The following is a 20,650-nucleotide window of genomic DNA, read 5'->3' as shown; positions in this document are numbered from 1 at the left end:
TGAAACCCGTTTCGACAAACGGCGCCTCATCAGCAGTTCAGTGTCGCTGGAATCTCCACCCCGTAGAGCCCCTCCCCCCGCCCCGCCCCCTTCCACCCTCACCCCGCCCCCCGCCTCTCGTGCAGTCCCCCGCCACGCAATCCCCTTGTGCTGAGCTTCAACGACCCCCCCACCTCGCACTCCACTTGCTCCGCCCCCTCCCCCTTTGCCACCCCACCCCCCGCGGGCCCCCCCCCCCGCTGCGCGCGCGCGGCTCGCGCTGAGCTCGGCGCCTCGGCGCGTGCGACGACGGCGGCGGCCGCCTCGGGGGTGAGCTCGGCTCGACTCGGGTCGGACTCGGGCTCAGGGGTCGGACTCGGCGCTCGGGGCTCGGGTTCGGACTCGGGGCTCGGGTCGGGGGGGGGGATTTCGCACGTTCGTTCCCCTGACGACCCAATGGGTCACCGTTATCATCCTCACCCATTGCCACTACCATCAACCATCCATCGGCATCGTCGCCGTTGTTGATAGCGTGCAATGAGTGCGTTTGTTGCCGTGGTTGTTTATGAGGCCGGGTTTGTCTCGTACGTGGTTGTTGGTTGGTTGGTCAGTGGTTGGTTGGTTGTGGGTGGGGGGATGAAGAAAGGCAACGCGGGGCTGGCGAGGCGAGGTGGCGGCGCCGCTCTTTGCGATGCGAGAGCCGTCGCGACGTGGTTATGTAACGTGGAGCGAGATTGAGGCCCCGTCGATTATTTGCAACGAGGTTTTGTGTGTGTGTGTGCGTGTGTTTTAGTGCTGAGCGTCCGTCGGCGTTTCTCGTTATTGTTTATGTATAGAAAGATTGACTTGCCGATGACTTGGAACGTATTTCCGGCGCTGTTGATTGCGTTCGCCGATTAATGTAAAGACGCCGATGAGGAAGGTGAGCACTGTACATGTGTAGTAGTATCTCTGCAGAGCAGGTCGGATTGAAGTGAGCAGAGGCCCGTTGAATGTAACACCAAAAGTGGACTTGTTTGTAATTGTTTTGTCGTTTAAACTCGTGTAAGTTAAAGAAGAGGTGGTGTCTTATTGACTTGTTTCTGTGTGAAAACCGGCTTCTGAGTAACGGACTTTAATCAAATGCCGGAATTGACAGCGTTCTTGAAGCCGTCCACTTGTGTAAACAGCAGGCGTTTTCGCCTTGTAAGTATTGGAGGGGGTCGCGTTAATTAATTGATGAAGTAGTGTAGAGCGATACGATAACTGCACACCGATAAGCGCAATGAGAAATAACAACACGGCCGAGGGCAGGAGGGGGGAGTCGAAACGCTCCGAACTTGGGTCACCACCACCACCCCCCACCACCACCCCCCCCCACCACCACCCCCCACCACCACCACCCCCCACCACCACCACCCCCCACCACCACCACCCCCCCACCACCCCCCACCACAAACCGCCACCCACCACCACCACCCCCCCCCCCACAACCACCCCCCCCACCACCACTCACCATCACCCCCCCCAACACCACCCCCCCCACCACCAACACCACCCCCCCACCACCCCCACCCACCCCCACCTCACCACCAATGCACACGTGTAGAGTACAGCAGAGCAAGTCGTTAGTACTTCATACTGGGGCACGTGAACGGTGCACGTGTATGTATATGTGTGTATGTATGTGTGTGTATGTATATGTGTGTGTGTAAATATAAGTTGGTACAGTGTTGTCGGGAATACTCTTTCGCAGTACAGTCTCGAGGCCAACAAGCTCGGGCTGGAGGGTTTGTTTCGGTGGCAATGCGATACGGCGATGCTTGTGATGTGTGGTGTTTTAAAAGCAACGCAAATAAGATAGTGTGGAAGGATTATGCATGTGTTTAAACGATGGGCTGTGTTGTATTATGCACCATGTACAGTGCTATAAAGTATACTGCACAGTACTGTGTTGCTATAGGCACACTGCATACAGTGCTGGAACTACTATAAATACCACGGGAACCTTGAATTATTTTAATCTGGCGGAGCAGCAAAACAAACTACTGTACAGTATAATCAGAATACTTAATGTAGTTCAACACAGACCTTATGTAGTGCATAACAGTGTTTAACTTTTATCGTAATTCTTCACCTTTAGAATGTTTCCAAACGCATTTCAACATTGCATTGGCTAATGCACTTATCCGAATGCATGCGTGCATTACCATCCCTTTAAACATCTCGCTATCGGTGTACCGTATACAGCGGTATATTCGTAGATAATGTATAGCAATTATGCACGTTTATATCCTGTGGCTATTCTAACGGTGGTCGGAGGGAGAGCCCCTGTGTGCCTTGCGATTGTGTAAGTCAGCTTTAATCATAGCCGCCGCTCCCTCGCCACGCGAATCTTCTTGGCTTTCCAATGGCTGAGCCTGCAGGGATTGATCGTGGTAACAGCGTGGTGGTTACTGTACTCGGTTGGAAGCCCACTTGTGTTGGTCTCTCGGCTCTCTCTTATCTGTTCTCATTTAATCTAAGGCTTCCCAGTTTTATCTGTCGTCTCTTTTTCGTATTATCCCGGCCGCTGCAGTCGTGTGCAGCAGTTGTGAATGCCTTTTGTGTGATAGTGTGTGTCGTAATAACAGGGGCTTGCTTGTCTGTTGCACAGAATGGCACTGATATGTTGAATATTTCCAGTTTTTTAAGATAGTCTCTCCTCTTTCACTGTAATCGCAACCTGATTCTTTTGTGTCTGAAATATTACAGTACGGTATCTAAGACCGCTATTTAATGGTAACAATTGAGGGCATTTAATGTTTATTAAACATACTTTTGCATTATACCTCGTTTTATGCTTCAGTTTGTATTTTTTTTTATTAAAACCCGATTAAAAAAAATATTTTTCACTAAAATCACCTCTGAATGTATTCATGTAGTTATATGGCGTGCAACCATATAAATATGCCCTTGATATTTGAAAGTAAGAGGAGAGGGTAGTACTGCAAGATAAGGCTTCTCATTCCACAATGAATATATTTTGATAACGGGCCAGGATAATTTAAAACTAGTTTAAATAACTGGGTAAAGTATATTACAATTTTTATGATTACCCAGTAAAGCCCCACTGAGTCTTAGTGATCTTTTTCAGGAGGATTCTGCATTGGGATGTATGGCCAATTTCCAGTATTTGGCATGTGAGAGTAAACCAGAGTGTTTCTTGAGAAAATCCTTGTATAGAAGGGGATAACATTCAAATGCTCTGCACAGATGAGTTCCAGAATCCATTTGCAGCCTACCATCACCTATCAATTTCGCAGTTCAAAGCCACAGCAACTCGGGCACTCTCTCATCCAAGAACTAACAAGGCTGAATCCTGCTTTTGAAATCTGATAAGATGGGGTGACTCAGTGTGGTTTGTTCGTAGACATATATTGCAGAGTTTTCAAAGTTGTGGCTGAAATAAAAATAATAAGTCCGATACATTATGCATGCAAAAGTCATGCAGAGAATTGCAAACACAAAATTAGTCAAGTCTTGGTTATCTTGTTTTAAAAAAATGGGATTTCATTACACCAAGTAAATATGAGTTTGAATTTTCTGCAATATTACATTCAGTAGACCTTATAAAAAATGATGTAAGGCACAATTTACTACAGGTTCTACTTTTAGGGAATTTGAAATTCTGACATTAACAATTTATGTTGGGTGATTGTTTTATTGCCTCAGACATATGCACAGAAACAGTCTATGAATGCAGCATGAAGGTAGAATTGACCATGGGTACACATACTTCTGATCAACTGACTCGCGAGATAACAAGTTCAATGTTATCGGCAGCATTGCAGTTGAGATGTTAATGTGTCCATTTCAATAGGTTGCTGTCTACTCTGTTTCATTCCACTGTCTTGTCTACTAAAGGCAAACACTATGCATCTTGCATGAAATGTTTACCTTTTTCCAGAAAGAAAACATACCTTCTATTATAAATACATGTGTTGTTCCAAGGTCTGTAAAACTGCTTGGTCATAGAAAGCAATGAGATGAGTGATTCGCAATAATTTTTTAAAATGCAACTTAAAATCTTGATTTGTCAACTACGAGTAACTCGGGATAAAATGCCCTGTTAGCCACTGTCTAGCTACCACCGCTCTTTGTGGTCATTCTTTTGGAATTGGTTGCTATTCTTATTTTCCCGTTGATTTCTGTTATGTACATTCAGGTCGTTGTCATCAATTTTCAGTGTGTCCCCTGAAAAGCAAAGCATGCTCAAGAGCCAAGCTAGACAGTTTCCAGGTTTTAATCACAGTGGCTGGTGTAAAACATTCAGGTTTTTTTGCTGTCTGTAAAAAAAACTGGTTTGCAAGACCTGGAATTCATTTAAGGCATTCCCATCTCTTTTCCCTTACATTCCTGACCTGAAGCCAGTTGTGCTTTTTTCTTACCCAAACCTTGAACTTTGCTCATGCACTCTCAGTTACTTTGAATAACACTGTGTAACAAAAAAAAATGTTCCTAGTTAGTAAGTGTAATTTCCTAATTGCTTATGTCTCAAAAGTACAGAAAATGGCTATTGTTCCTCACAAACTTTGCTTTTGTGACCAGGACAGTGATATTTTTAAATTTACCTATTTTCAATGAGAAAACGTGTGCATTTGTGTCTTTCGTTCAGGTAAAGTCCTGGTCACAAAAGCAAAGTTTGTGAGGAATAATAGCAATTTTATATACTTTATAGGCATAAGCAATTAAAAAATAACACTTAGTACCTAGGAACAAAAATTGTGTTACATAGTGTAATGTATACTAATTTGTCTTAATCATCATCAGGATTACCTGTCTACTGCTGGATGAAGCATCATGTCATCATCATCCTCATGGTATTGTGATGCCATAATCTGCATTGCTCCTGCACATGAACTGATCTAATCGCTCTTTCTCCATAGTGGTAATCTCGGGCATGTCTGTGTTGGCATCTTTACTCTTGGCACCAATTCCATCACCAGTCTTTTCTATCAACCATCATCCTTCTAGCAGTGTGCCTTAAATCCACTTTTCTTAATAGTCCATTTATATCTGATTTGCATTTGTTCTCTAATCCATGTATTCCTCTTTTTGTCACTCAATTTAATTCCCAGAATGCACTTTACATGCTTTGGATTAGTTTTCAGTTTTTATTTCTCTGATTCATGCGACAGTATGCACTTTTTAAAAACCTTCCTCTTTAGACACATTGGTATGTTACTCTTTTTATTATTAAATTAATTTTCCAAAAGCACTTCAGCCTACCTCTTTATTTTTACCTCTTTATTTCATAATTGTGATCCTAGTCCACCTTCAATAATCGCCTGAGATATACATGCACTGTTGTATTTTCATTTGTGTGTTATACCTTGGTTTCTCCAATTCAACTTTCGGAAATTACCTTGTCACTGTGAATAGCCTTTGTGAGAGTATATCGCCTTACCTGCCGCATCTTCTGAGACACTGCAGGACGACATGCAATACATCATCATAAAATAAGAATATAATTTAGGTGTGATCAGGACCACTCGTAAGTTGATTGTGAAAGGAAAACAAATTCAAATATCTCGTAATATTACATAAATCACTTCATTAATATGAATGTAACTTAATAATGTGAATTGCTAATTCACATGAAACAAAAATATGATTAGGTCAACCACAGACTGGCTGTAGTGCACGTTATGATGATCTGAAGCCAGCTGATGGGCTTGGTGCAGTGAGCGTTATGTAATCCTTTTCCAACCACTGTCACTCCCCAAACATTGTGATCTTATGTATACTTTCTTTGATTTTTTTCACACATTCTCTTATGGAATTTCAAATCCTACTATAATCTCAGCCTGCCGGATTTTACGAACATTTCCTGTACTCGAGCCCATAATTTGTATAAATTATATGTTGCCTTATTTGATTTAACAGCAACTGTATAGTGCAATAGCCTACCATCTGTTAGTTATGAAGGACAGATGGTAAAGTTGGGTTTCAATTGACAGGCCATGACCTGCAGCTTTCAGAAAACCTACCAGTGTTTAAAAAAAATATTAATAAAATATGATGAATGTTAACTCTGAGTTAGTGGAAAAGAGAAGCGGAGAGGGGGGGAGAGAAGTGACATGAAGAAGGGCAAGATATGTGGGGGGAATAGATGCTCGTGGGATGGCATACTTCCTGTTAATAAAGGAGAATATTTTAGAAGAGTAATATTTAAGGATAATGAAAATAATTGTATAACAGTTTAGAATTTTAGTAGTTTTCTGTAAATGTTACTTCATTTTACATGACAACACGTTGTGGCTAGAAAATCAATTGAAATCCATATTTTCATTGCATATCCACATGCTACAACTCTAAAAATGTCACTAAAGGAAAAAACATTTTTAGAGTGGTTATGAAAGCAATATTCAAATTTTATTATTGTCATTATTGGTTCAGATGAATAATGGCATTTCTTGATCATTTGTAAATGGTACATCTATATAGCTAAATGAAAATTAGATTTTTAGGGTACATTACATCAAGTTTTCCCTGTCGATTTGTGCTTTGCATGTAGGATTACCTGAGTTTAAATGCCATAATGTCTTGCAAAAGAGTTGAGTTTTGTCTCGAATTATTGCAAATCTTAATAATAAAAACAAAATTGTAATTTTTTGTTCAGAATCGTTTGTTTCTCGCCTCCCTCGACCCGAGGGTTGGCTGCGACGGGCTATCCTACACTACAGAGAACTTTCTTCGGTAATATTTGGGAGTTGAAATTAGACCTTTTCTCAAGCATGGACTTACATTTTAATTGAAATTCACGCATTTAAAGTATGTTTTACCACACAGCACATCTAATTGGAATGTAGTTAAAAGACCATCAGAAAATATAGTTACCAACCATCACTCGACATTTTCCACAGATTTTCCACATTTAATGAGAATTCTGTCTTGAGTATATTATAATTGTTTTTTCATCAGTGACTGAATGCTTTAAGAAGTGTTCATTTCTATTAAAAAACGATTAACTTTTCCATAAGTGTTACAACGTGTAGGTGCTATTTCTATTTAGTTCATATATAAAATGTTGCTGAATAATAAACTGAATGTACTCCAAAACACTAGATAGCAATAATAAAATGTACTCCAAAACACTACATATAAATGCTAATTACTACAACCAGGGATTGCTTAATGCAGATGAGTTTGCCAAATGTTTTTTAGCTTATACTGCACAGCCATTTTAATGTTAAAAGAAATAAATTATATTTTTAATGGAGGTTTATATTTTTTATTTTTATGCGTGTTTTTAAAGGCCTTCAACTTTGTGCCTTAACAATGGAAGTTGAAGGGACCAATGGACATGCACAACTTTCAGGTACTAGTCTAAAATTGCACTTTTATTGCCATCAGCAATTAAGAGTGGTCAGATTTGCAATTATAAAATCACTTTAGAAATCAACTAATTGGAATTAAGGATGTTAAAAGGGTATGATTGCCAAATATAGCTGGGATGCTATTGATTTGAAGCTTTCGTGACTGCAGGAATCCATGCTCTGGTTATTTCGGTTAAGTCATGATTTATTTTATACCTACGTGACGTAACCGAAAGAACCAAAGAGTATGGGATGCTATTCTTTGATTCACCATGGCTTCATAGCTGGGATGCTGCTCTTTGCTATTGCATCGTCCAATCTAAAGGCTCATGGGGTAGTTTTGTTAACTTGTAACAGATACATCTGCAGAGAAGCTTTGTTCTCATTTGGAATCAGTTATGTACAATCAGAACTGTTTGGTGTTGGCAGAATGAAAACGGTACACTTGTCTTTCTCTGCTGCCTTATATGATGGCCACATTTTCTTAACTATTGGAGTTGGTGATCTGAATGATAAAATGGCCACAAATTATATTATTTTTATTTGTCTTTTGTACATGCAATGCACATGTTTGTTATTACATCTACACTTGCATATATATATTTATATGGAAGTCAAATTTGGCTAAAAACTATTTACACACCAACCATTTTTCTAGTAAAATATTTTTTGAGAAAATAAGTTACTATAATTGGTAAAGTTTACTCCGGAGTCTTGTCAATGTCTCAGTCTAAATTATGTATACAGTTGGTAGGACAGTATTATATCACATTAATGCATAGAAAACCATAATGTAATGTTTTAAATATTGTAACCAGGACTAATACATGGTTCCATAGTTGGCATGCCAAAATAAAACCATTATTGATGCTGTGGAAAGTTACTCATTGCCAGATAGGATTCACACATAACCTTCCATTTTTATGGATTCATGGGGACTTTTGGTGACTAAATGCCACGTAAAATGACAGCAACAAATACACAATGTCCAACTAAAAAAAACGCATCAAAAAGAAGAATCACAATGATGTTTGGCATTCCGACATTCATAACGGTACTCCTGTATGCTAAGCACATGAAGTACAACCCACAACTAGGAAATGCAGCTTCCAAGAATACCTTACAACTTAGATACCATAGTCTAGACTCGGCTTCAAGCCACAGTTATTTTGTGGGTATATTTCTTATTGTTAAAAAAGTTATAATTAATTAGTTTATACAGTGCAACCAAGTGGAAGAGGGACATTGAAATAATAGGAAATATTTTGAGAAATAGTGAAAGTTCAATAAAACATGCACATTACTATTATAGCATTTCGTGTATGCTCATGCAAAAATTATATTGCTCAGGTTCGAAAGTGAGTGTTTTATGCTAATAGTGACAAGCACACCGAGTACAAATATGCAGCTTAAGTAAATGCTTCTAAATATAGAAATATTGTACAAGCGGTATTTCTGTTCATTTAGGCTCACATGGGAGATTTTGTTTGTGTGTTATATACAACCCTACGCATGATTTCCTTATTTGAGCATCTCAGAGAACTTATACAATCAAAATGCAGTCTATTTAATACGCCGACTTTTTTTTGTTTAGGTTCTGATTTACATGTGCAATTTTTGACTTCTGAGAACTTGTTGGGTATTTTTACAGGGAGCGGGGCATCGTCTCCAGATAAAAGTTGTCTGGAATCTGGCATGGGGACTCATGCCAGCGGTCCCATCAGCCCCAGATCATCTCCAGGACATGCCGTTCACGGTAAGAGGGCTGAGTAATGGTGGTGGCCAGTGTACTTACTACTCTTGGAATGATTACTGAATGTATGAGAATATTCCAACATTCATTACTTCTCTGTGATCATGATCAAAGCATTTTTTGGTTGATCCTGTTGCCTATTTTATGTCACACTGTTATGCAAAGTATTTTCCAAAATACTCATATGGCATCTTAGAAAAAAAACTTTATCTTTCCATTCTGGTGCTACGTTCCTTTGCTGTTCTAAGGCAATGTGAACATTTTCTATTCCTGTGGCAGTGAATACTAATTCCATAAGATAAGCTCTGACTTCAGACCAAGAGGTGGTACAGTAGTTACCAGTCCCCGAGGTATAATAGTTGAATCGACCATGACAAGGAATTGGATTGTTTGCCTTAAGAATAGGCTTCCTAATCTTTACTCGGTGAGTTTTTTCGAGACTTAATGATACAATAAATATTGATATCATAATTAATATGTTTCTGAAAAACATAAAATGCATACAATTTTCCTGATTGTCAATATAAGCACAATATAAATAAGCGGACAATGTATCCTGCCTTCCACATAAATGTAACATTATTTTTTACAAAGCTTGGAGTGTATAATTTCATCAGTATTGTTTCAGTACAAGCAAACTGGACCAGTTTTGGGATTGTATCATCAGCAAAAACCAGTTCAGAGTTGCTTGTATTGAAATAATGCTGATAAAATTAAGCACTCCCAGAAGGCCCTGTGGCTGATGTGATGTGTATAAATACTTGATATCTTACATGGAGGGATAGATATATTAAGGAGACGTATTGTCTGCTTATTTATTTTGTTATTAATGTAAACACGTGTACTGGAAAATCCTCATCAAAATAATATCTACAATTACTGCGTAATAAATATTACCCAAATTGTAATGCTTTAAGACAATACCCCGAGGTATGTGGTTGCTATGGTGCTATGTACCATATAACAAAAACAAATGTTCCCATGCCCTTTTGTGGTTTGGAGATGTCGTGTATAACACATTCTACATTTGAGTATATATGTCCCAGCAGCTGGGTGATTTGTGGGCAGATATAATTGTATAGGCATACATCTATCATGGTTAAGGATGCAAATGGAGAAGATGACTTGGTCACTAATCTGGGCGACACCATCAACTTTCAGAGGCTTGAAAAAAGTTGCTTAGACGTGTAGGTTGTATTTAAAGGTTCTCTGTATGCTAACATGTCAAATATTTTTAAGTGATTTCGATATACAGACAACCATATCCCAATAACATTTTATATAATTTAAAACGTATTCATATTCTCATAAGCAATTTAGAGAATTACAATATTGTTATAAAATCAAATTCTGCCAGGAATGGTATAATGTTGGTGTTCTTTAGCTATACAGTACATTTAACACATGGGATTATGTGGGTGCTATGTTAAGGGAATACATTTAAAGCAGCTTACCACAGTAGTTTTTACGCATAATGTTGTTTTCTTTAGCCTTCTCGTCCACTTTAAGATGCATTCCCGCAAACCGTTTCCACTTTCCCTGCAGCTCAAACTCGCTCCTCTTTTTGCTGGCACTGCGGGTTTTTTTTTCTCCAGATGGCTGGTTGTACTATTTTTGCGCACTCATGGTTTACTGTGACATGGAATAAATATCAATGTTAAATAATAGTATAGATAACTATTAGTAACATAGCCAATGCAGTTACTGATATTTGTTCTTTTGTAATGATAGAAAGTTTGAAAAGAGGAAAGAAATTTAGCTGAACTTTGTAATTATTTTAAGAATATTTTTAAACTTTCCTTTATAACCTGTCAACAAGGCATAATTGAGTCCTATGTTGTGCTAGAATTATATTTAGCTGTTGTGTAGAAAATGAGACAGTTGTCTGCAGAAACGGGTAAACATTTTTAAGAAGTCTCCATAAAATTGATTTTCACAAGGTTTGTCGTAGAAGGGCAAGTATACATTTACTAATGGATTTTTTGGTCTAAATGTGAAGATATAATGTTCTGTCTGAACCATCCTATTGCTAAAAATGTCATCAGCTCCTTTTTTTTCGAAAAAAACTAATTTTAAAGGTCCATAAAAGGGCCAATTCAGTGTTTCCTTTTGGTGAAATTTCTCTTCACTAGGGCTGTGCAGTTTATGAGTACAATCATTTTGATGCACTGCATTTATCTCAAGGCCCTAGTAAACACTAAAATATTGCTGTGAGTTTACATTTCATCCGGTGGTTATTGTTGTTAGTGGCCATAACATTTTCTGTAAAATGGTCCAGTTCTAAATAAATAACAGGCCAAAAGTTTAGGACACAAGAAGCATATCTTTCACTCTTGACCTGCCCTTAATTGGCATGCGAAGCATGATCATGGACATAAAGCACTAGTGGTGTTTCTGTGGATACTGCAGTATTTTGTGGGTTTTTGCTTGCACAGGTACTGAGATTTAGCACTTATCCAAAGGTATTGTATTTTGTAAGCAGGATGAACTTTAGTTTCTATAAAACATGTTGAGTAATAATTGTATAGTGAACCCTCAAGGTGCTGCACTTGTGTATATTGAACATAACATTTCTCAAAGTGGACACTATTAACTTGAAGATTATAAAGTAAAAAAAATCCCTTTGTCTAGCCAAGCAAGTGTACTTTTTTTAAAAATAGGCATTGCTATCATCCTTGTCCAGGAAGCTCGGTGAAAACAGAAGTTATCAGCAGTGGTGGGGAAGAGGAGGAGGAAGAAGAAGTGGAGGGTGTGCATGCGCAGGATGAACTGACCAATGGGATGGAGGATGCGGGCTGCCATGAGGATGGAAAGCCAGATGGCTACGGGTCCATGTTGGGCTGTGGCGCATTAGATGAAGGCAGCGAGGAGAGAGGGCACTTTGGGTCACCAGGGGAAACGAGACGATTTTCAAGTGGCAATGGCAGCAGCAAGTTGGCATGCGATGTGTGCGGCATGGTGTGCATTGGCCCCAATGTTCTTATGGTGCACAAGCGCAGCCACACTGGTGAGAATGGCTGAATGTGAATATGTTACACAACTTAATCATAAGCAACTGACAAGTTTTGTTTTGATTGTATGTATAGTAAAACATTTCAAAATAGAGCAATGGAAAATTTGACTTTCATGAAAATTTTATCATTGTTTGTATTCGCACAAAAACCATGTACATGCATAACCCTTTTGTAAGCCATTGCTGGACGAGCGGCCTCCCCATGCCATGCAGGTCATATTTTAACGTATTGGCGGTATATCAGTGCGCTTTATAAAATAAAATAAAATCGCTATAATTATTTATTTTCCTGCGATTCGCCACCCCGGTCAGAAAATATTATGGGGTGCGGCAAAATCAGTTGTCGTGATGTCAATGCAGTCGAAGACAAATGTTATGAGCAGCTGAACATGAAGCTTCACAGTCTGTTGGCACATAGCACTCAGCCTGATGACGATTGTCTCCGTGTTCAAAAGGCATATTTGACTCATGCTCGAGGCTTGGTCGGACGATTCCTGGATTAATTTCCGGAATAATTTCTTGGCAGACAGTGGTATCTTAAAGATTGACTCATGTCGCACATTTTAATGGGAAAGGCGCTGCTGAATCTAAGGCAACTTCTGATGCAGAGTCAGCAACTCAGTAAAGGGCAGCAGTGGCATTGTCAGACTTTTATGAGGATCGGTGTGTCACGCTGCACCGGTGTACCGCCAATTCGTCAATTTGACAATACTTTACTATAATAGTGCAGGTTGGTGAAGGCAGGGAACATAAATATTGGAGTATGGTACAATACAACAATTAATTTACCTGCACTGCCTGCAGCTGACAACATGGCCTTTAATGGTGGTCACTCAGCCAAGCACTACCCAGGCTCGACCCTACTTAGCTCCCTAGATCTGCAAGGAATAAAAACATCGAAGCAAGTATTTCATGTTAGTAGTGGTCTCATTGGAAAAAAAAAAATCTTGATTTATAATGTGGGGATGAATCGTGATCTGCATGCAGGTGAGCGTCCTTTCCAGTGCAGCCAATGTGGTGCCTCATTTACACAAAAAGGGAACCTGCTGCGCCACATCAAGCTTCATACTGACGAGAAGCCGTTCAAGTGCCACTTGTGTAGCTATGCCTGCCGTCGAAGAGATGCTCTGATGGGCCACCTTCGTACGCACTCAGGTATGACGACATATCCTTTCTTTATATATTCGCGTGTACTTTACACTCATTTCACGTCCGTTGAAGCTAATAAAGTGATATCTGAAATTTGTTTGGAAACAATATGTTTAACCATGTAATGAAAAAGGATTTGTTGAAAATTTGGTTTCAGTGAGTCTTTATCCACCCGTCATTTTAAACCTTTTTCTCCATCGTAATTTATTAAAAATTTTAGACTTATAGTTCACGAAAAAAAACGTCATCTTCATGGATGTACGTTTAACTTTCTCACCGTCCATAGCTAACGGTGCTAATCGGAAATGCGGGAACATTTTTCTGTAGTGCAGTTTTATACGTTATGGTAATTTCATGTTTATACTTTAACTAGCTTTATTACCTGACTTCGCCCGAGACTTGGTGGGGGGGGGGAGGATGTGTGACGTCAGCAGGCACACACTGCGTGACGTTGCTGTATGCGGGTGACATCACAGATGTGACGTCACCGCTCACTTGCCGTGCAAAATATATTCATTATTGCACGCCCCCCACATTGTGTCCAGTCTGGAAGCTACCCACGTGCCAAATTTCAAGTTTGTTGCATGTTGGGAAGTATGCTAAACATTTCGAACAGACACATTCACAAATTTCCCTTTTTTATATATATAGATGACACCTCAAGGTTATTTGTAATGAAACGATGCAATGGATTTTACAGGGACATTAAAAGAGGGTTGGATGTGTTTTCTCCAAAAAGATTAACCAAGTAACAAATTATATATATATTACTATAGTTTCCGTAGAATCTTGACACCTATATTCGTTCCTATATAAAGTTACTGGAAGTACTAGAAGACACCATACTGCCCCTTTTTCTCTCCACAGTTGGAAAGCCATACAAGTGCAGCCACTGTTCACGCTGCTATAAGCAGCGCAGCTCACTAGAAGAACACCTGGAGCGTTGCCCTGCATACCAGCAGCAGCTTTCTACCAGAAATCAAGAAGGTACACGATTTTACTTGGATGTGTAAATGTTTAATATTAAAGCGACAATAATTCCACGATGCCTATGCCATTTGAGTTGTATAAAGTCATTGTTAGTGACGAAATGATTTTACAAAACTGACCTATGACACTTTTGTTAACGGTCAGTTTTGTGATCTGGTTCAGCAGACGCAGACATTAGGGTCCATTTGGATCAGCCGGTTGCTGACGGGTTACTGGAGGCTGGTTCAGACAGAATACCCCTACCGGACCAGCTGCCAGGCAGCTTCTTGGCAAAACGCAAAAGCTCCACCCCACAGAAGCTCTTTAGTAAGCATGATTTTGTTTTTACTTAACATGCAATACTTGAAGTTTATATTATACATAGTGATTTGTTTACTTATGTAATAATGATTTGAGTTAAAAGCATATTCCTATTTAAAGATTTTTCTTGATGTTTATTTGCAGACCAGAAGCGTCATAATTTGGATTTATCTGATATTCGCTGTGAACAAATGGTAAGCTCGGATCAAAATGAGGCACCTCATTGTGTGGAACAAGCAATGTCTACATATCTCGGAGTCAGGCCACTGTTGTCGCAGTCACCTTCACTGCAGCCTTTGGTCTTACACAGCAGTGAAAGCAATCGCATTCAGCCTCCATCTCCAAGCCTCGCCATCCCGAACCCTCCCAACTCAATAGAAGACTATGCACCAGTAATTGGTGCGGTCTATTCTCATACAGTGGGCCAGCCAAGCCCTAGGAGCCAAGGATCACCCCTTCCAGGGCATGGGTTCCAGTCGTCCGGCAGACAGAAGGGCACATCGGAGCAACGATTGCCAAGAGACAGAGCATCTCTGGGGTTTCACGGTAGAGCAACAGCAGCAGTGGCGTCTTCGCCCAGCAATAGTTGCCCCGATTCCACAGACACTGAGAGCAGCCACGACGAGAGAGGCCGACGTCTGTTCCAAGGCCGAGCTAATTGCAGCACAGGTCAGTCAAGAACCGGAAACTCCAGTGCCACGCAAGATGCAGCAAGTACACCAGCGAGGGAAGATGTGCCCCAGCTACAAGAAGGGGGAGGACAGCCAAGGCCACCTGCCTCGGAAGGAGGGTTGGCCTATCGGGTAATGGGGCCTGATGGGGAATACATGAGGGCATACAATTGTCTGCACTGTCAGGTGATCTTTCTTGACCACGTGATGTACACTCTACACATGGGCTGCCATGGCTTCCGTGACCCTTTCGAGTGTAACGTGTGCGGCCACCGCAGTCGAGATCGATACGAGTTTTCTTCACACATTATCCGTGGAGAACATATTCGTACGATTGAGTAAGCAAGAATGGGAAATTGCACTAATATGACAAAGTGTGCACCAAGGAAAGGGTCTGGGGATTGCTCAAAGAGCATGGTGAACCTGTTTACACAGGGAATGGAGAAGTTATTGCTTTCACCCTCATGACATTTATTAAAATGCAAATTTTGGATAGCTGCTTTGTTTTGAAAGACATCTTAAGCACTTTGAAGCAGTTTCTAATGGATTGGAACTGAGATAATGTTTTTGTAAGATTTATGTGAACTTATATGGATTGTATTTGAAAACAATGGTTTAGTTGATATAATGATCAAGATTAAGAGTTTCATGAAGCTTCAATAGAAGATGTACTTTTACGTTGCAAATATAGCCTAGTTTTTAAAGTGATTATTAAGTAAAAGAAAAAAATACCACAGTAAAATCAAAATATCCCATTGTATTTGTTACCATTCTAATAATGAAACATAGTAGACTATGTCGCTTAAAGTGAGCCAAATTTTGTGTTGTATACAAAAATACTTTTAAATCCGAAGAATGAAGTGATTATTGTTATGCACATCTTTGTGGACAAACCTTTGGAGCACATTTTAAAACCTGTTTCATTGAAATTGTATTCCTTGATATATTGAGGGCAAAATGTACTTCTACTAAACATTTCGCCACTGTTTGGTTTCTAAATATTTCAGCAATGACGTGGGGCTCCATTTCTGCTTGTAATCATGTGCACATTTTGTATTCAAATACTGTACTTTGAACCATTATTTTTCTGGTTGCTCTGACAATGCTAAACTGTTAAGTTTAGCCACTGCATAAATGGTTTTGGTTTGCCACTAAAATATAATACAGTACATCCTGCTAAGAGTGATCTAAAGCATGGTGACCGTAAAAAAAAAAAAATCTTTATTTTGATTGTGAAAATGGGGATCAAACATGCCAGTCATAAACTACCAAAATATTGTGATTGGAACTGTTGTAGTTGCTGACTGGCAACAGTTGGTGCTATGACATGAATTATTGACATTTCTATAATGCCTTTGCTAACCTCTGCTGGCCTTTAAATATTGAGTAGTACCTTTCAGTGAAATGGCTGCTTAGTAAATCGCTAGCTTGCATTTTTACTTGCATGTCAACTATTTCTGGGCTGTAAGACAGTGCTATTGAAAATTAATGGTAATAAAACTGCAAAAATGCACTTTTTAGGTTCAGTAACTAAGTGTTTGTTTATTAGTTGGCTAGTGATAGCTGGCGCTTTGAATGTTGAATAGTTATTTTTACATAAAAAAGATTTCTAAGTAAAATCATCAGTTATGTTTAAAAAATGTTGATGTATCTACACACCTATTTGGGAGTTATATTCTGGCATAACATTTGCAGCAATGATGGGGGTACTTTAGACTCGTTTTGTTGACCAAAAGTACTGTGTGATTTGAAGGCACTTTATGATATTTTGAACGTTTGATGCATTCTTATGGAACATTTCCCCTTTAAAATATTGAAGTCAATACCGAATGAAGGCTCTCTATGTATGTTGTATACTGTATTTCAAACTATATTGTGCTGGGATTCTTGATTGTAGGCCTGAACGTTTTTACAGTTGTATTTTAAGTGATGTATTTAGTGAAGCTGAACGAATGATGGGGTTGTATACGATTGATTTCTACAATGCAAAAGGCTTTAGTAGAGACGTTGACTTTAAGGCGTTTTGACGGTCTTTGCTTTCCCGCCAAACATACTGCTCCAGTTCTCGCTGCTGTCGCTTGTTTTTATTATTGCAGATTTTGGTTATTTATAGGAAACATATTTTTTCAAAAAAGGCTGAAAGTGTGGTCGACTAATTATGCTAATAAACAAATCGTTGAAAAACATGTGAAAATGCCCGAAATAATGTTTGACGTTTATTGGCAATGCCAGTTTGTGCGCGGTAGGTGGCGCTGTTTAGTTTTGTAAGCGGTCGATTCAGTTGCCATTTGTGCGTACCTATCATGGTTTAACTAATAAATTTCAACGCAATCTTACATCATAAAGCACACAACTAGCTAGCAGTGGATACCTATACTTATATAAGTGTCTTTCAAAGTGCTAAATGTAAGAATCTGGAGACCTCTCAATACCTCCATGAGTGCTGATTAGTACCCCCCCCCTACTAAAGCGGTGCTTTTGGCACAAATAGTAACACTATGTAACACCATTTTTGCTCCTGGGTAGTAAGTGTTATTTTGTAATTGCTTATACCAAAAAAGTATAAAAAATGGCTATTATTCCCCACAAACTTTGCTTTTGTGACCAGGACGGTGATATTTTGAAATTTAGCTATTTTTAATGAGAACATGGGCGAATTTGTGTCTTTTCGTTCACATAAAGTCAGAAAAAACCCAACATGAATCAAAATTAACATTGATTTATACTAAAGTAATGCAAAAATGTATACAAAATATTTAGAAGTGAGTAGTTTTAAATCCTTTATATTAAGTTCACTTGCTTGCTTGCGTGCTTACGACCGTGCAAATCTTTCGGTCGTTTTTTAACCCATTTCCCGTGATCCAATCGAGCTGACATTTTGCACACAGACTCGTTGTGCGTGACAATTTCTTTTCGTGACATTTTTTTCCCCAAATTTTACACTTTTTAGGTAAAAAACAATTATATTTAATTACAAATTGCTTAATGGTGGCAGGCAATAATCTGACCCATAGGTGGCAGCCATCTCAAGCCAGAGGACGAGAGGACTCTAGCCGCCCGTTTCAAAGACCAATGTGGGCTGGGTTGTGGCCCATTGAACACGCATATAAAGGATTTATAGTGAAAAACTTTGTTTTTACGGGTTAATTTTTCGAGATTTACGATGACACTAAATCACTTTCACGAATCAGCCCCCCAAATGTAGTCTCCCATCATGTTCTGGTTATACTGTCCTTGGTAGTGGCGTTCAAAGTCCAGTATATCCTGGTGGAAGCCCTCCCTTTGCTCCTCCGAGTACGCTCCCATGTTCTCTTTGAATTTATCAAGATGAACATCAAGGATATGGACTTTGAGGGCAATCCCAGAGCCCATTGTGCCGTAGATCTTCACCAGTCTCAACCAGTTCCACATAGTTTTCGACCTTGTGATTGCCCAAGAAGCCACACATCTTAGCAGATGCTTCCACAGACATAGCAAAATGCGTCTACTGAATGCTTGCAGCCTCTCGATGCCATCTCAGAAAAATGCAGATATATATCCACGTAGGCAGCTGGAATTAAACTGAACTGGTGGGCTTAAGGCCCCTGTATTTATACTACTATTTATATTATTGGAAAGTTCTAGAAGTTACTCCAAGTTTACTCAGCACTGAATCTATCTGGAATTTTCTGGAAAATAGGGAAATTTCTAAATATCACTGTCCTGGTCACAAAAGCTAAAGTTTGTGGGGAATAATAGCCATTTTCTGTACTTTTAAGACGTAAGCAATTAGGAAATAACACTTACTCCCCAGGGACAAAAATTTAAAATAAATTGTTACACTGTCATTTATTTCCGCAAATCGTGAATGTAAATCAATGGGACACGCTTAAGTCGGCTTGTACAAAGAACGTCCAACACTCGTGACTTGTTGAGTAGCCAGAGATGAATTTCTGACTCGACGTTTCTCGGAACGCTGCGTTACCTGCTTGGTGTAGGGTATAGGGCATTACGACTTCGATACAAGCCTCCAAGGTGCGCGTATCCACAACCATCTTAAATTATGTGAACCCTATATTCGTACAATCCTATGCACAGGTTCATGTTTAGCATGTAACCAGCACTGCCCATGCACGTGCGCACAGTGACGTCATCGCGCTCAGGTGTGCGCGATGACGTCCCCACCAGTCAGCCACCAGCCAGCAAAACTAAAAATGTTTTCATCATAGGAAAGGATAAATAAAGCGAGATGGATGTGGCGTGCCATTTTCCCATGACAGCGTTCAAGACTTTGCCGGCTGAAATGAGGCAAAGTCGGTAACAATCGCCGAATCGCGACACGGTACAGTTTAGCGGGCTGCATTTTGCACATCCTATCTGATTTCATGCTCTGCTCAACGCGTGCACCATAGCGGGGCAATGGAAAGAATGCAGCCACTAATCGCCACTATCGTTCAGAAATATGCGAGGTCTCCCGTGAAATGCGCGTCGCACTTTCTCGACACAAACGGCTCCTCGTGCAGTCAGACCAACACTCCCCCCCCCCCGACTGGACATCTGCGAAAAAGGAGCTTTATAGCTCATCGGATTCCTCCATCATAAATATTGCACACCTGAGCACGTGCGCCGTAAAGGGATAGCATAAAGGTCCCACTGTGGCGTCGCCTTCCCATTGGCTGCATGACCCTCATGCATGAATAATCCCTCAATATTTCACGAAGTCTCGCGACACAGCGCCAAGTTGTGAACAACAACTTTACCACGGATTAAAATCTCACTTACGTTGTTTTTCTGGATTGCTGGTAGACGAGTAAACAGTAGCCACAGCCTTCGCGAAATGTATACCAGGTCTGGAAATGGGAATACATTCAGAGCATTATTCAGAATCAGAATATTTATTGTTGAGGAATCCGATGAGCTGTGAAGGTCTTTTTTCCGCAGAACTCGTAGATGATTCCCCCCACCACCACTCGATCTGAGGAAGAGGATGTCTGTGCGTGTCTGTGGGTCGATATAAAGCTGCTGCAAGAGGGTATTTGGCCTACTCTTCCACGTTGGCCAGGCATCTTGGAAGAGGTGGGTATTCTCGTACCCAAACTTTACCCCACTCCAAGGGAACCTGCCGAGTGCCGGATCGACTGTGGCGCTTCAATGGTGTTAATGATGGGTGGACACAGGCGAGATGGATGTCATACATGTGTCATTTTTTTCGGTTGCCGCGCCAGGAGATCGAAACGGCGAATGTCTGGATTGCAAGATTAGTGTTTCTTCCCATCACACCACGGGAAATCGTCGATTTAAATCGCGCACACGTGCATATGCAGTACGCATATCCAACGCGGTTTAAATGTTGCAATTAACTTTGAGGCCACTGCTTTGGGGGGGGAGAGCGAAGCTCCCAAGAGGTTGGGGGGCAACTCAGCACGTGGGCGTTCCTCTCCTCCGCTCGCTCGCTCCCTCTCTCTGGCGTTGGTGT

General features: G+C 40.3%; 1 protein-coding gene across 5 annotated transcripts; it reads left to right on the top strand.

The window, feature by feature from the left end:
* The first annotated feature begins 230 nt into the window (after nucleotides 1–230).
* LOC144726223 (ikaros family zinc finger protein-like) lies at nucleotides 231–17,398 on the top strand. Of its 5 annotated transcripts, XM_078604756.1 has the most exons (10): nucleotides 257–309; nucleotides 4,771–4,820; nucleotides 6,623–6,699; nucleotides 7,259–7,321; nucleotides 8,971–9,075; nucleotides 11,756–12,079; nucleotides 13,073–13,240; nucleotides 14,102–14,221; nucleotides 14,387–14,530; nucleotides 14,669–17,398. In XM_078604756.1, the coding sequence occupies exons 4-10, from the start codon at nucleotides 7,282–7,284 to the stop codon at nucleotides 15,535–15,537; spliced, it is 1,770 nt and encodes a 589-aa protein (XP_078460882.1). In that variant the 5' UTR covers nucleotides 257–309; nucleotides 4,771–4,820; nucleotides 6,623–6,699; nucleotides 7,259–7,281; the 3' UTR covers nucleotides 15,538–17,398. The 5 variants fall into 5 exon arrangements, with proteins under 5 accessions (XP_078460891.1, XP_078460873.1, XP_078460882.1 ...); XM_078604747.1 differs by lacking the exon at nucleotides 6,623–6,699 and having other exon boundaries at nucleotides 254–309; XM_078604765.1 differs by lacking the exons at nucleotides 4,771–4,820; nucleotides 6,623–6,699 and having other exon boundaries at nucleotides 231–309.
* The last annotated feature ends 3,252 nt before the right edge of the window (nucleotides 17,399–20,650 follow it).

This window comes from Lampetra planeri, chromosome 2 (genome assembly GCF_965212315.1).
Source record: "Lampetra planeri chromosome 2, kcLamPlan1.2.h2, whole genome shotgun sequence".
NCBI lineage: Eukaryota > Metazoa > Chordata > Hyperoartia > Petromyzontiformes > Petromyzontidae > Lampetra > Lampetra planeri.
Note: the sequence above shows the minus strand (reverse complement) of the source record. Positions and strands in the feature narration are given on the sequence as shown.